General features: G+C 40.6%; 1 protein-coding gene across 1 annotated transcript in view; it reads right to left on the reverse strand.

The window, feature by feature from the left end:
- Nucleotides 1-17366, reverse strand: part of LOC138746152 (leucine-rich repeat-containing G-protein coupled receptor 5-like) — a 123463-nt gene that overhangs the window by 84750 nt on the left and 21347 nt on the right. The window contains exon 2 of the mRNA XM_069904067.1: nt 5318-5389. Coding sequence (XP_069760168.1) covers nt 5318-5389 — 72 coding nt within the window. The remainder of the gene's footprint in view (nt 1-5317; nt 5390-17366) is intronic.

Consider the following 17366-nt stretch of genomic DNA (forward strand, 5'->3'; position numbering starts at 1 on the left):
CCTATTTGACCTCAGTGCGGTGGTCGCGCTGGTTCCCATCTGGTAAATACACACAGCAAGCAGCAGTAAAACAACAATCCTGTTTTAACTTCCACGTTCAGGCTACATCATTGGGTGAACACAGTTGGCAGTGCGGAAATGAACCTCAGTTTTCTGATTTGTGATTCGCTGCAGCAACACACTACTTAAGTGCTGGATTATTATTTGAACAGCACATTTTGTATGTGATACACAAAAGGGGAAGAAAAAAAATCACCACTCTAAGACCAGACATGATTCAGTTAGAAAGTTTAGCTGCAGATGAATGCAAAATAGGGAAGGATTTATGAAGCAGGTACCATCAATCCTCTGAAGCCAGAGTTCATACAAGTCTAAAGAACATACTGCATCTGAAATTTGTGCACAAAGAGAAAAAAAAATAAACTTTTGATTGCCTTTTGGAGGTACTTGATGTTCGTCACATCAAGGGAACATCAATAATTCTACATTCAGAACTACTTTATGGTTCTGTTCCACATTCCAGCACCTTTTTCCCCAGGGCAGGAGTAGCAAAGACCAGAGGACATCTGTACAAAGTGAAGGGAGGAAAGTTTAGGGGAGACTCCTCTACTTTTTTTCCTCTCTGCACAAAGAGTTCTGGGTGCCTGGAATTCCTTGCCAAGGGTGGTGATGGAGGCTGGAACATGAGGGGCATTTAAGAGACTCTTAGACTGGCACATGGATGAACGAAAAAAATAGAGGGTTAAGAGGTAGGGAGGGTTTAGTTTTTATTTGTAGGAATATATAGGTCGGCACAACTTTGAGGGTAAAGGACAAGAGCCTCTGCTGAGCTGTTGTGTTCTATGTTCTATACAAATATGTTTACCTTTACTGTACCTCCTGGCTGTCCATACTGATTCAATTTGAGTTTAATTCTTTCTGGTTTAAATATCCACTGGCCACCGTGACAGAGGTGCACCAAAGAAAAGGTACAAGGACTGCCTAAAGAAATCTCTTTGTGCCTGCCACATTGACCACCGCCAGTGGGCTGATCTCACCTCAAACCGTGCATCTTGGCGCCTCACAGTTCGGCGGGCAGCAACCTCCTTTGAAGAAGACCGCAGAGCCCACCTCACTGACAAAAGGCAAAGGAGGAAAAACCCAACACCCAACCCCAACCAACCAATTTTCCCCTGCAGCCGCTGCAACCGTGTCTGCCTGTCCCGCATCGGACTTGTCAGCCACAAACGAGCCTGCAGCTGACGTGGACTTTTACCCCCTCCATAAATCTTCGTCCGCGAAGCCAAGCCAAAGAGACCTCCTGGCTGTCCATACTGATTCAATTTGAGTTTAATTCTTTCTGGTTTAAATATAATTTTGTGAGGAACAGGTGTTATTTGAAGTTTGCTGAAAAGGTATTATTCAGGAAAACAAAAGCCACTCATTCTTCTGAATAAATACTTACTAGGATCTATTTCATTGTTTCCCTTTGAACACCTGTCTTGGGCTTGTGGTAAAAATCCATCAAATAGATTGTATTCCGTGATACACTAAGCCACTCTTTGTTTGAAAACACCTATTTTCCATATTTTAAAAATTAAATTGGGCATTCACTTTGAAACCATTCCAAATGTTGCATTTCTGGCGAGATTTTATCTTGCGGCTGCCAATTCTGTCTGCCTCGGCCTTTTGCCAATGAAGAAAACCAGCCATTTTCTTTAAGAGTTGCCCTGGACTTTGTGTGACAGATCATTCATTAAATGACTGTCTTAATCTGGTAAAACAGTAATACCCACATTTCTTTGCATTTTTTTTTCATTCCTTTGGTGTCAATTTGCTGAGAAACATATCTAATTGTTGACTTGGTACTGCTCTAATTTTGTATATTCAGGGTACAAAGTTAGCAACACAAAATGAAGCCCACATTGACCAGAAATGAGCTTCCAAATGTCAGATCAGTTGATACTGAGCCCTTTAAATTGAAGTCGATCTGTTGGATGCACAGATAATAGAACCACAGAGTAATATAGTCATGGCACAGAAAGAGGCTTGTCAGCCCGCTGTGCATATACCAACAATCAAAACCTATTCAAACTAATCCCATTTACCTACGCTTGGTCTGCGCCCTACAATGTCATCATGAATCAAGTGTTTGTTGGGATTCTTTTAAAACTTTGAGAATGTACTTAACTCCACCGCTTTCTCGGGCAGTGCATTCCAGACCTCAGTCACCTGGGTGAAAACTAGATCTCTAAATCTCTTTCCTCCTCATCTTCAACCAATGTCCTCAGATCTTAAGGGGAGCACGGTTAGCACAACACCATACAGCACGAGCGATCTGGGTTCAAATTCAGCACTCTGTGGAAGGACATTGTACATTCTCCCCATATCTATGTGGGTTTCCTCCGGGTGCTCTAGTTTCCTCCCACCCTTTAAAACTTATCGGAGTTGTAGGTTAATTGAGTATAATCTAGCAGCACAGGCTCGTGGACTAAAAGGGCCTGTTTCCGTTCTGCAAATCGAAATTTAAACAAAAAAAAAGACACAGGATAGTCCTGAACTATCTTTCACATGGAGTACAAAGGAAGAACCCAAACTGAACTGAAATTTCCTAAAATCATATCTTGTACAGAGCCCAGGCACAAGATTTGATTCCCCTTTGATCTCAGTGACATGGTTGGGCTAAGAATTCGGAGGGGCAAAGGAAAAGACACTATTTTTCTATTTAATATTTCGTTTTGAATGAGAAGTTTCAATTATTCATACTTCTGATTTTTGAGTTAATTTTTGATACTTTAATTAAAATTTAATGTTCAATTTTAATAGTTTTTATGTCTCTGAACTTCAAACTTAGTTAAAGACAATTAAATAATTCTCACTGTTTTCAGGTTTTTTTTAAATTTTAAATTGCAGTAAAATCCCCAGTATCTGGCACCCATGGGGATTATTATATATCAGATAAATGAATTTTCCAGTTGTTTGAGATTGTGTGTTGCGTGATTGGCAAACTAACTGCGAGGCTCCCCATTTTAAACCTGTATTTTTTATCTATTTGCTTTCTGCAATTTATTTGCTGATTGGTTAAGGCTGCCAGATGCTCAAATTCTGGTAAACAGAGGTTTTATTGTACATCTTTATGTGTATGTGGTTATTTTGTGTTGTGTATTGTGTGTGTATGTGTGTGCACTGTGGTCTGGAGAAAAGCTGTTTCATCTGGTTGAACATGAAGTTGAATTTCAATGGTGGGACTTCCTCACCTGAGGCCCTGCTGCCATCAGCTCGACCACACTGCTAGGGTTCAAAGTCAATACTGCCCAACCAAGTTTGTTGTCTGTATCCAAACCAAGGAAGTACAGCATGAGTGGACCACAAGTGAAGATTGGGGGAAGCTCTTGGTCATCGGAGTCAATCTGTATTACATGGATGTAATAGAGAGGATGCAGCCACCACAGGGTGGCGCTGCCACGCTCCTATTTGGAGGACACATGGCATGTCAATCAAGGTCAAGACTCACCCCAAGCCATCAAGGTGACCCTTGCGATTGGCCCACCTAAATCACCAGGTGCTGCAGTTCCGACAGCCTGCCCAGACTCAGCCCTGACCTTTGCCAAATCGGCCTATGTGAATCACCTCGGCTTACCCCCTGCCCTTGGCTTTGAGCCATTGGCCACAGCAGCCAGCGGGGCCCAGCCTGCCCTGAATGATTGACACCCCCCACCCCAATACTGCCTGCAGAACTATAAAGTGCCAGGTGCCCGTGTTCTGCCCCTTTTTTGACCTCTCATGGCATGCAAGTATCACTTTCCACATTGGGATGAGGTGAGTCCCAAGGTTAGGTAGCTACAGCAGAGTCCATGCCAGTCAAGGGGTGGGGACAAGTAGTATCATCTTGATTCTAACTGTTGATTGTATGTACTCAAGCAATTTTCCCAGTTTCTGTCGATTTTCCCTATTATCAAAGGGGTTTATTTACCCCTTGCGTATTGTGCATATGTGTATAGATTTATTTAGTTTTTTGACCCTGTTGCCCTATTTGCATCCCCAAAATAAACATGTGCTTTGTACCTCAACTTTGGTCTGGTTCTTCACCTGTGGGATCCACACGAACCCTTACAACAATGAACCACTGACAATTTTGTGGGTTCACATTTGGAGTCAAAATTTCCACTCAATAATAAATTGGTTAAACCAGAGATTGCCCTGCCATTGAGTCTTTAAATATTTCAGTGTTTGTATGCACTTTATATTGGTTTGTGCAGAAACTTTCAGTTTGTGTACTTTGCAGATTGGTGCTCCACTTCATATCTAATATGGATTGTTCACTTTTACTTCTGTAGCTAAATTGTGGGACTTTTCTAAACTTTTTGCCCTCTTTTGCTACATGGGTATGCACAGTGAATGGTTGGTATCCTAATCCAGGAAATCAGGAAGAAGGCACGTAAGTGCAGGATAAAAACCTCACTCCAGTGTCGTCCTCAACTTACTCGTGACAGAACCCATCATTCACATGCTACCAGAGGAGAGGGCAGTATCAGAAATTACAGCAATGTTTAAGAAACACTTAGACAGACGCACAAACTGGCAGGTGACAGAGGACCACGTGTAGGCTCATGGAATTAATGAGAATAGCATCATGGGGAGCGATGCACCAACTACTTCGCTAACCATGCCTTTGAATTTAAGATTGTTTTCCTCATCTCTCCTCAGATCCTTCCACCACTTAGTTTAACTCTTGTTTATTTATCACTCGGTTTAAAGAAAGGGATCCTTCCTTTTATTCCATCTAGTTTGCAACTGGCCAACATTACGACTAATCTTCACTTCCATTCCCCTTTCCGACCCATTCCCATATCCCATTTTCATTTGGATTAAAGACATACAGCAGTGGTGGGAAATTTAATTAAGTAAATAAATCTGGGGTGGGGGAGTAGTATTAGCAGCAGTGAGTATGGAACTAATGCAACATTGACAAAGAAATCACCCATGTTTTTTCAGGGAAGGAAGTCTGTCATCCTTGCCCATTGTGGGATACATGTCCTTCCAAATCTGAATCAATGAGATTGACTCTGTAATACACTCGGAATTGTCCTGGCTGGGCACTCAGATGAAAGGCATTCAGGTAGTGGGCAAAAATAGGGAGTTTGCAGTGAATAATGCCTGGATTCCAGCAGAGAATACAATCTAGTCAGTTCTTGATCTGCACCAGTAGTTGTTTCATCTCACTGTACTCCAATTTTTAAATGCCAATAATTATCACATGCCAAACAATTTGTAATTTTTAGAACTAATATGTAACACATATATTCCATTTTAGATCAATAGCAGCGTCAATACTCACAATTCTTCCAGGAAGTGGATATTGTTAAGGCCTCTCTGGGGCAGCTCAGTAATGTTGTTCATGCTGAGATCTCTAAAAGAAGGAAATAAAGTGGAGGTTGTGTTTACTTATTGCCCAATATCCACACTTTCAACAATTGAGAATGTCTACTTTTAAATATCTGATAAGTAAAATTTAAAGCAGTGTAGTGGTTTGCCTTACATGTTAAATCTGGTGAAATGTCAACATTTATATTTCAGTAAAATCCCCATTATCAGGAATTCAAGAAACTGGCAAAAAAAAATCATGTAAAATAAATAGCTAAAAAATATCAAAATTTAAAATTGGCGACCCCCTCAATCCACAAAACACAATCTCAAGCAACTAGAAAATTCACTTATCCAGCACCTACCGATCTCCATAAGGGTTGTTACTGTATATTGAAGCAAAAATAAAGTGACTAATGTCCTGAAAATTATTTCTATAAAGAAGCAATTTCTGGAAGAGCGATTGTGAAAAAAAATAAAAGAACAATTGGAAGAAATTATAACAAATTCTGTGAATTAAGCCTCCACAAACAAAGTGTTTACTTTTTCAAGGAAGTTTACAAATTAAACCAGTGAAATGTAGATCCAGATGGTCTTCAACTACAGTTCCTGGTACAGGAAATTTATAATATCCCTGTGCAATGCAGAATTTAATCAAATGTTTTACAAAGTGAATTTAGAGAAAATATAATAGAATTAGTTCAATTTCTGCTCAATTTAGTACCCCAAACAAATTTCCCAGTATCTGTGACACGCCTTCTCAGGTCATTGGTTTATGAATGGTAAATATTGGGAAATATTACCTTTGGATGAAGAAACTGATCCATGCTGGAAAAAATTAGCGTTGGAAGTAGTAATGATTCAGATTTTCTTGCAGTAAAAAAAACATAGCCACTTGTTCAAAAGTCTAAATGACTAAATGTAAGATTCTTAATAACAAATCAGTAACATTTCAATATCTGAGATTGAGATGTGACTCCCTGGAGGACAGAAGGTTTATAGCATAGTGTTAAGAATGGAGTCAAGTTATTTTGCAGCTATACCAGGCCTGTGTAACTGAGAAATCAAATCAAAATCTGGTCATTCAAATATTTCTGCTCACTGTCCTATTCAATAGCATAATGAGCAATCTTCCTTCTCCACCTTCCTGCAGCCCACAATTCCCTTAAAAATCCAAAAACACTTTGAGTTTTGCCTTAATTATTACCCTGGAAATGTATTCAAAAGGTTTGCTTTCTGAAAAAAAAATTGGGGATTATGATAACTCAAGCTGAACGCAAAGATAATTTCAGATTTGCTGTATCACATAGGAAGTCGGAGAAATATTAAATTAACTTTATTGAATTTAGCAGGTTAAATCGCATAATGAAGTGATGAAACATGATTGTGTTAGTTCAACTCGCCTAAAAATGTTTTGCCACTGATTTTTATTTGTACTCAGCATCTGATGCCTCTCATGTCAATAACCAACAATAGTCAGTCAGCATTGATGGATTCCAGTTGCCCTGATACCACTTTCCCATGGTCGCAATGTCCTGGTGAAACCTTTCACCATGTTTGTCACTGACTGCACCAAGATCAGCCAGGAAGACGTCCAAGTGTGGAGGCAGAAAATTAATTCTCAATGACACACTGCACTTCATGGATTTGTCTGCATGAAGCACATTGTCCATCAGCTGGATATAATTTGGTGCTCTGTCATTGACAAGAAAATTCTCAACAACATCTTTAAATGCCTTCCATGCTATTTTTAAGTATCCAAGCATGCCCAGGCCTAAGACAATATTTGCATAGCACCCGCACTGAGTGCATGGCCCAGGCATGCTTAGACTAACTAAAACAGCTTGCATTCTGGGCAATATACTATTAAACTTAAAATATGACTGTAATCACAAAAATGGGTTACATCTACAAATCGGTACAAAACCTTTAAGGTGATTTTCCTGATCAGCAGCCCAAAATCCATAAAATACACCTAAAAGTGTACAATCTTGGTTGTCCAGTGTAATCAGTGACTGACCCTCCACAGCTCATGTGGCATTCCAAATATTAATTGAACACCGATGAAAATTCTTCATTCTCAAGTCTTAAATATTCAATCCTATGTTAGGGTACTGTAACCCCTGCCTCTTAAAACAACAGCTGAGGGAAAAACATCCCTGTGTCTGTCATGTCAAATTCTTGAAGAAATGTATATTTCAATGAGATCACCTTTCTTCCAAAATCGAGACAGTTGGTCTAGCCTGCTTAATCTTGTCTCATACGACAATACTTCCATCCCAGAAATAAATGCAGTTAACCTTGGTTTCACTCCCTCTCTCAAGTATATTCCTCCAACCTTGGACACCAATGGTTCTCAATCTTGTTCTTCCTCGTTCTACTTGAAGTACTCCCTTACTCAATACGTACTGCATTACCTATTACAAACCTGTGGACTGCCAGTGGTGGGAGTGGGTATCAAGCTCAAGTTTCTTCCCAGACCACCGACAGGATTTTATTTTGTTTTGACGGAAACCATTTTGAGATTTTTTTTTTCTTTTGTCATCAGGATTGAAACCCCAGTGGTAATTGGTGCATAGATAACAACCTCTCCCGAAATGACAACAAGATGAAGGAGATGATCATCGGCTTCAGGAGAGGGGGCAGAGGCCACACCCCTATCATATTACCAGTTGGACATGCCTCCTTTCTTGAAGATGGTCACAATCAAGGTCATGAGGACCCCTGACTTGACCATTTCTTCTCAGACAAAGGTGATATGAATTTGTGACTGCATTTCTCTCTGCCCTGGTGTAGACCATCCACAGAGATCCCACCTGTGTTTGAGGCCTGGTTGTTTTAGAATTGATAAATTGGCCTCTTTGGGTTATTGGCAGAGAGGTTGGTCTGCTGTTGGATGGAGTCAAGGGCAGAGTTGTGGTTGGGAAGGTCTTTGTCATTTTCCTTCTAAAATCCACTAACCATTTTCTGACTTTGTTTTTAAGTTGCGTGTACAAACAACATCCAGGATAGTCTTCTAAAGCCAAACAGCTGATGCAAAATTTCCGCTCAAAAAGATTTTAAGCATAAACACTGTTCCTCTCCATCTTTCTTGGGCAAGTGTAATCAACCACCTAAAATATTACTATGGTTTTAGATTAATGACATGAAAATACCTTTGTGGAAAAATGGAGCTAATAAGAGACTTGTCAAAAAAATTCTATAACTGTGAGTTACATGACTTTGCATCTCTTTTATTATGTAGTAGATTGCAGATGGCTGTTGTATGTTTTGACTGCACAATGCAGGAAAACTAGCCCACAAGCCCGTGCCGTCCAATTTCACACAATTAACCTATAACCCATGTATCTTTGAAGAGTGGGAGGAAGCCGTTGCACCTGGAGGAAACCCACACAGGCACGAACGTACAAACTCCTTACAGACAGTGCTGGATTCGAAGCCCGGTCCCGATCGCCGGCGCTGTAACAGCGTTGTGCTGCCGAAAGTTTAAGTAGTAAAGTAAAATTCTTGACAAGATCATGAGATGATAGAAGACAACTTCTGATGGTCTGAAACGTTATGATTAGCACCAGTAATCACTGCCAGTATCCACAGTTTTATAAAGCACAGTGTGTGCTTTCATTAGTGATATTTTACTTTTAGAATAAACCCTGGAATTCAATGTACTAGAATGCGTAGATGCAGTAAACATTTCTTATGGTTAACCAAGTCTACAAAAACATCTTTCAAGTTTACTTAAACAAGCTACAAACTGATTATGATTGTTGCAATCAAATAAGAAAAATAAACCTGATTAAATAACTGGAATTTAAAATGCATAGGAAGCAAAGATCAGTATTAATATGTTGCTTTAAAATACACTGTGTCTATGAAACTCTTCCAACGATAGTTTCTTCACTGCCTGTGAGTACGAGACCACCAGTACAGCATGCAATCTTTGTCCATCTGTACTCAATAAAGTGAAAATTAAAATTACTTAAAATAATTTACATGCTTTATATATATATATATACGAGAGATTTAAACAAATTGATATAATGGTGGGGATTGAATAATTCATCTTTCCCCCAATCAACAATTGTGATACACCTTTACTCTATTTATTACCATGTGGGCAATGCATATATTTTATGCACTGAGTCCGTCCTAAGACTCAGCACCCTCTCTGTAACTGGATTCTGGACTTCCTAATGGAAAGACCGCAGTCTGGCTGGGTTGGTAGATCATCAAGCCCTGTCACGCTGCGCACTGGTGCACCTCAGGCCTGTGTGCTCAGCCCGCTCCTGTTCACTCTATGACCCACGACTGCAATGCCAGATCCAGCTCCAACAGTGTCATCCAGTTTGCAGATGACACAACAGTCGTTGGCCTCCTCAGGAACAATGATGAGTCGCACTAGCAAAGAGGTGGAAAATCTTGTGAAATGGTGTGACAGTAGCAACTGGAGTCTCAATGTGGACAAGGTGAAGGAGAAGATCATGAGGTTCAGGAGGAACAGCAATGACCACCATTCACTACACCTCAACAACTCTGTGGTAGAGAGAGTGGAGACAGCAAGTTCCTTGGAGTTCACTTAACTAGTGACCTATCATGGACACTTAACATCTCACTTGTAATGATGATGCAACAGCGACTGCACTTACTGAGGAAACTGAAACAGGCAAGGCTATCAGCCACTAATATGTCAACCTTCTATAGGAGCTCTATCGAGAATGTTCTGGCCAGCTGCATTGCCGAGGGGTACAATTGCCTCAGAGAAGGTCAATCCACAGGACTAAGAGAGTCTCCCCACCTCATTGATGTGATCATTGTCTGAAGAGGGTATGCAAAATCATTGAGGACCCTTTCCACCCTGCACAGGTGTATTAGAGCCAGCACCACCAGGCTGAGGAACAGCTTCTTCCCATGAGCAGTGACAATGCTGAACAACCAAAGGAGATGCTCACAGTCACCATCCGAGTCTCTCATATTCATGAACCAATATCCATTTTTATTGATGCGTATTGTTTGTCTGTATGTGTATTATGTCTGATTCTACATATGTGTGTTTTGTACTGAGGACCGACCGGAGAACAGTGTTTCATCAGGTTGTACTTGGGCAATCAGATGACAATAAACTTGACTTGATTTTACAAGTAACAAATGAGGTCATATTTGGCATGTAGAATTATTAGCACAGAAATTATCTGCAAGGTGATCAAGTAATTATTAACAAAGCACCATATTATGCTCAGTATTCTTGGAATACTTTCAAAAATCCTAAACAAAACAAAACTTAAAAAGGTACAAGTTTGTAAAGTACCTATGTACAGACATACAACTTTGCACAACATTTTCCATTAAGGTTAGTCATGTTAATTGCTGGAAAAAGAAATTTAAATTAAACTACAGTATAATCAATTTCAGGAAAAAATAACACCATGAAATTCCTTCTGTGCTCTCTAAGGTAATCAAGCAGCCACCACAATCAACCCCTTAGGAATTCTTAGATAATTAAAGGGTTCATGTCCGCATTCTGATGAGTGACTTGGAACAGTTGTGCAAACTATCAGATAGGCGCTGGCCATCTCCCACTTTATCAAGTCTTGGCACCTCTCTGTGACAATCAATGGCATTTCCCTCTCCACATTCCCTGGAATTAACGTTTTCAAAGTCTCAGCTGAACTAGTTACATCATCGAACAGGCTGCCTTAAACCTAACTAGAGTTAACAGCTTGCTAAATGCAGATCAAGGGATATGGGGTTAATTCAGGAAAGTGGTGATTAAGTAAACGAGCAGCTATTAAAAGATCAACCATGGTCTAATTGAATGGCAGAGTGTGCTGTGGTTGAATGGATTGCTCCAGCCTCTATTATTTATAATATCACAATTTGCAATACTTCTACAGTGGCATTTTAGTGTATGTGAATGAGTGAACTGTTAGAAATATGTAATAATCTGATTACCCTTCCTTTTCTCTCTTTTTAACATCTGAATGGACTACTCCATACATAATCATCAGGTCTGCTCCTCCACTTCTCAAGACACCTTCCCACGCAACTGTAGGAAGTTCATCATCATCTGACATACACGTACAACCAAATGAAACAGCATTTTACCTGATAACAGTGCAAACACATACATACACATTTGTCACATTGAATGTGGTCACATACAGACAAAAATATAATCTAATATATATTTATGCATGCATATCTGTTTGTTTGTCCATTTATCTGTTCTCCATGCAAATCAATATGGTGCACTCTAGAAATGTCCAAGGAGGTTCAGTAGGCCTAACATTTGATGTGGAATGACATGACCTCATAGAATTTAACCTTTAAGGTCATTCAAAAGTGTTTTTTCACCAGCTTGCACTGACTTGAATTACTGTTTACTATAATTATGGTAACATTTGATGCCAAATGTCATGACTACAGTGAATTTAACTTTAAGGTCATCATGAAGTTCAAAAAAAATTGAACTTGCACCACTGTGCATCAATGTACATTCAGAATAAAAACAAATGGCCAACTCCAATTCAATCTGGGCCCAAAAAAGCGAAGCAACACTGGCAGAAGCTCTTCAAAAGCCTGTAGACTTAGACAAAGGAGAAAGCAAGAGACAGCGGAGGAACATCAGTCTCGCCCCTCACTGTTGATGCTTCCAGACAAGCAAGGAGCAGGCAGCAGGAAACAGAACAGCAGTGATACGCCCGTCTCAGTGCTCAGGCCTCCAGACAGGTAAGTGAAATTTATGCAGAATTACCATGAAGTTTTTTGGGTATTTTGTCTCAAGCATGTAGTCAACAACTGAGGTGTTTTATTTCCCAGGCAACCTTGTATCCTGCTAGTATAAAATAAATATGCATAAATATTCTGGAATATTTTACTCAATTTTGTAAGCAAGAGACCCAAGGTAACAGAATACCATTAAAAAAATCACAGCCTAAGTAGGCAGTCCTATTTTGATGCTCCTGTACCTCCTACCAGGTGTGAGCTGAATGTTAGGGATCCTCAACAATTCGTTGAGCCCCATTTAAGCAATTCACACGTAGTCATCAGTAGAGGAAAGGGAAGCCCAAATGATCTTCTCAGTTATTTTTATGATCCACTGCATGGAATTCCAGTCCAATGTTTTGCAGTTACCATCCCATACAATGACACAGCCAGAGAGGGCACTCTGAATTGTGCCCATGTAAAATGTGGTCAAGATGTGGACTAGTAGCCTTGTCCACTTCAGACTCCTCCAGAAGTGTAGGGAACTGCTGTGCCTTCTTGAGTAATGAGGAGGTATTGTGAGTCCACTTACCCTTTTACCTCCTCCCTTGACATCATCCAAGGATGCAAACACTCATTCCATGCAAAGTAGTGATTCACATGTTCCTTACCACTTAATAGTGCATTCAATGCTCATGGTGTCGCTTCATCTACAATGGGGAAAGCAGACCCAGATAGTGTGACCAATTTGCAAAACATCTCTGTTCACTCCACAGGGATGCGATGAACATATTAATTTTCCAAATGAGTTTTTAAAAGAGCTACATGTGAAAATTAAAGCACAAAGTAAAAAAAAACAGATCAGTTGACAGGAAAATCAAAGTTGAAAAGGACATTTTATGGGTGGTTGAAATTTTGTTATTGCTGCATCTCAAGCTTATGAAAATTTTTGCACAAATGAGTTGGGTTTTCCAAAAAAAACAATGCGGTTTGTTCTCGATCCCAAACTATGAGGAAGAATAAAGAAGTGTAAGTAGATATCTTGTTTTAAAAAAAATGTGGACAGGTGGATGGTAGAGCATTGTTTAATGCAAATTAGCACAAAGCTGTTAAAATGCAAGCAACCAGGGTTAGAATCTGGCACTGTCTGTGAGGAGTTTGTACGATCTCCCTGTGTCTGTGTGGGTTTCCTTTGGGTGCTTGGTTCCTTTCACCGTTCAAAACGTACCAAGTGTCTAGGTCAATTGGGTGACATGAGCTTGTGGACTGAAATGGTCTGTGTGTCTACATTAAAAAAAAATTAGATTATTCTGCACGAAGGAGTAAAAGGATGTCTGGACAAAACAATGAAAGACCTGAGATGCTCTCTGCAGAGATTTTTAAGGATGTCATGCAACACAAAGCATTAAAATTATCAAATATTTTTCAGTGAAACCCCTGTTAGCTGGAATTCAAGCAACCGGCAAAAAATGGGAAAAAATAGTTTAAAAAAAGTGTGCCTTGTCGTTAGTTTACCAATTACGCACCACGTACCCTCAAGGAACCGAACAATTCACTTATCCAGCATCTACCAATGCCGTGGATGCCAGTTACCAGGGGTTTTACTGTAAAAGAATAATTTTGGTACATAATTTTGATGGCTTCTTTGACCAGAGGCTGAGGAAGTGGTGCAGGTAGGTGTTGGCTGTGGACAGCAGCCCAACAGGGAAAGAACTTCAGTAAGAAGGCACAGGTAAGAGCAGGTGAGGTCAGGTAAGATAATTTCTTACAGCACAGTAGGAATGGCAGACAGGGCAGGAATATTCTCTTGTGGAATGTATGAAATCAGCCTCCCTCATCGACGCAATCTACTGGCATTGTTGTCTGAAGAGGGTGAGCAAAATCATTGAGGACCCCTTTGGTCCCTCACATAGAATCTTTCAGCTGCTCCCATGGGCTAAGAGATACAGGAGTACCAGAGCCAGCACCACCAGGCTGAGGAACAGCTTCTTCCCACAGGCAGTGAGAATGCTGAACGACCAAAGGAACTGCTCTCACTAACCATCCGATAATCATTTTTATGAAATGATATTTATTTGTAGCTATGAATGCTAGTCGTGCACATGCATTGTTTGCCTGTATGTATGTTATGTCTGGTTATGTTATGCACAGAGGACTTCAGAACACTGTTTAGTCACGATGAACTCGTGCAATCAGATGCTTGATTTGACTTGACAAGTGTTCCCGACAACTTCGCCTACAATAAATGCACCCAACTGCAGCTCCTTACAGACTGCATTAGGGAAATGGAACTGGATGAACTCTGGATCATTCGAGCAACTGGTGGGGTGATAAGACAAGGGTTACAGGGAGGTAACTGGGTTACAGTCAGGAGAGAAAAAGGGAATAGGCAGTAAGTGTAGGGTTCCCTTGTGGCTGTTCCACTCAATAAAACGTACCATTTTGGATACCATTAAGGGGAAATGACCTACCAGAGTAAAGCTGCAGCAGCCTCGTCCCTGGCACAGAGTGTGCCTCTGTGGCTCAGATCGGAGGGGTAGAGAGGAGGAGAATGGTTAGGGGAATAGACAGGAGATTCTTCCGAGGTGCCTGGGTCAGAGATGTCTCTGCTCGTGTCCATGACATTTTTGGGAGCGAGGGTGAGCAGCCAGATATCATAGTACATGTTTGTACCAATAACATAGATGGGAAAGGGTTTGAGTTCCTGAAGAGTGAATATGGGGAGTAAAGGATGAGGAGACTTAATGGTGGTATATTAGATGTATAAATAGGGTAGTCAGCCAGCACCTTTATCCTGCGGCAACAATAGCACATACAAGAGGACATCAGTTTAAGGCGAGTGGAGGAAAGTTGTGGGAGAGATGTGGGAGGTATGTTTTTTTTTAACCCCTTTACAAGGGAGTGTTTGGTCCCTGAATGCATTGCCAGGGGTGGTAGTGGGGGCTGGCACAATAGGGACATTTAAAAGTCTCTTAGGCAGGCACGTGGATGTAAGAAAAATCGAGTGAGGTAAGAAAGAATTAGATTGTTGCGGAATAGGCTTAAAGAGGATGGCAAAACATCATGGGCCGAAGGACCTGTACTGTGCTGTAATTTTCTGTTCTATTTATTGGTGGAGTCATCATAACGCTGTTACAGCACCAGTAATCGTCGTTCAAATCTGGTGCTGAGTACAAGGAGTTTTTATGTTTTCCCTGTGGGTTTCCTCCAGGTGCTGCGGTTTCCTCCCACTCTTCAAAATGGCTGTAGGTCAATTGGGTATAATTGTGCAGCACAGGTTCGTGGACTGGAAGGGCCTGTTTCCATGCTGTATGACTAAATTAAAAAAAATAAAATGTACAGTGAGTAAATCTACAGTGATGGTGTAATTTCTTAAGTGTATGAGTCGTGTTTGAATAGAAATAGCATAAAGGAATGACAAGGCTGCTGCAGAAGATGTACGCGGGTTGAATGGCCTCCATTTAAGCTGCAATTTCAACGATGCACTTGTTGCAGCTTTGATTATAAGCAGGTGAGAAACAAAACTGAGGGTCAGATAGTTACCGGAAAGAGTCTGGTGACTTAGATCGGCGTGCATTGAGTGGATGGGTCATCATTGCAAGAAATAATTCTGTCATTGACTGTGGCTCACAGTCCAGTAGAGGGAGCAGGACAAACAAACAATTACTGGAAGGGAGTAAAGAGGTCAAAGATCAAGCAGAGAAAGCAATAGTGTTGGCAAGGTGCCAAGAGAAGCGACAAAAAGATTTCTGCTTGATTGGAAATGGTGTTGTGATGAAGACATTGCGCAGAAGAGATTTTGTATCAAACTTACCTTAGGATTCAAAGTTTGAAGCCTTGCATCAGAAATCCATGCACATAACTTTAGTGTTAACAGGGGAGGCACCAGATTAGCTGATGTAACTGATGGCAAATGTGCACTTTAAAAGTAATGCGTAAACCGCAGTCACTGACTGCCATGAAATCTAATGTGGAGAAATTATCACTCACTGGAATACACCAAGGACATAAATAAGCCATGGTGTTGCCAGGAACCTGTCAGCTTCAAGGAGACCCATTGTCAGAAGGTGACTAGTGAAAATCTAGATCCCAGTTTTCAGTAACAATTAATGAAGCACCTAATTTTCTAACTTTTCTTTTAATGTTGAATGGTTAAAATTGTGCTGTTGGCATGCGTTGTTTTCATTTAAGAGGAAGGACTTGATCTGCCAATGGGAATATCAGAGGTAACTCGTCCATACAAAGTGAGTGCACAACTGGAAACTGGCTGCCTTGCTGCATGTCTTAAAGCTGGCAGATCATTTGCAATAATTGCAGTGAACAGCTCCCTAATGTCCACTCTACTTTTTGTCTTTTTTGCTGAAATAGAGTCGTAGTTTTACACCATAAAAGCGGGCCCTCCTGCTTGAGCTGGTCCTTGCCAGCCAAACTATCTACTAAAGCTGGTTCCATATTCCTCCAAATCTTTCACATCAATGTACAATAAGTCCTTGAATAACATTGTTTTGTTCAACTGTGACCAATTATGTTATGTTTTATATGTTATAAAGGAGATAAATTGTGGGTTTTTTTTATGTAGGTCACAAACACACTTTGCAACACAGATCTCATTAAATGCAAGAGCTTGGCCCATGCCAGACAGTCCAGGCTCTGAGTCCCTTTTCAAAATCTTTGAACACTTCACAAATGTTAATTGGACATGCTGTGGAGTAATAGACTATTGTTTTGGAAAGCAGCAGGTGAGCAGATTCGGAAGATAGAGTCCAGTGCCGCGGTCTGTCTGAATGCAGTTTGCTGTTCTAAGAGGGTCCTGTGGTTTTCTCTGTGAGCGAGAGTGAGAATTCAGTTCTACAGCATCAGCTGGGACTGGAACATGACAAGCTTGTGGGAAAAAAACCATTTTGAAGATGGGTTGTGAGTTTTTAGTTCAGCCTGGTCAAAGCCCATGTGGTCCATACAAGAGGAGAGGGCTGGCTGCATAATGTTTCACTTGAAATAAGGGAAACAAAAAGGAACTCTGATGACCTGAAAGAAAGAGGTCATCATCTGGAAAAACCTGATGGGGCAAGTTTCTTCAGCAAGATACTGAAGTGGCTGATCGGAAGGAATCAGTTTGTATCCAATAAGCAACAAATCTCTCTCTCTCTCTCTCTCTCTCTGAAAACTGACATGAACATTCCTGAGCGGTAGCCATTTACCCTTCAAGCACCAAAGCCTGGTGAACTTCATAAATGTTAAATTCTGTGTACAGTATAAGAATTCCCTGATACCGGTGAACTTGGAGGAGTGAGAAGTGAGATTGGACTGTGAATCAAACAACTTTT

This window comes from Narcine bancroftii, chromosome 11, assembly GCF_036971445.1.
Source record: "Narcine bancroftii isolate sNarBan1 chromosome 11, sNarBan1.hap1, whole genome shotgun sequence".
Taxonomy (NCBI): Eukaryota; Metazoa; Chordata; class Chondrichthyes; order Torpediniformes; family Narcinidae; genus Narcine; species Narcine bancroftii.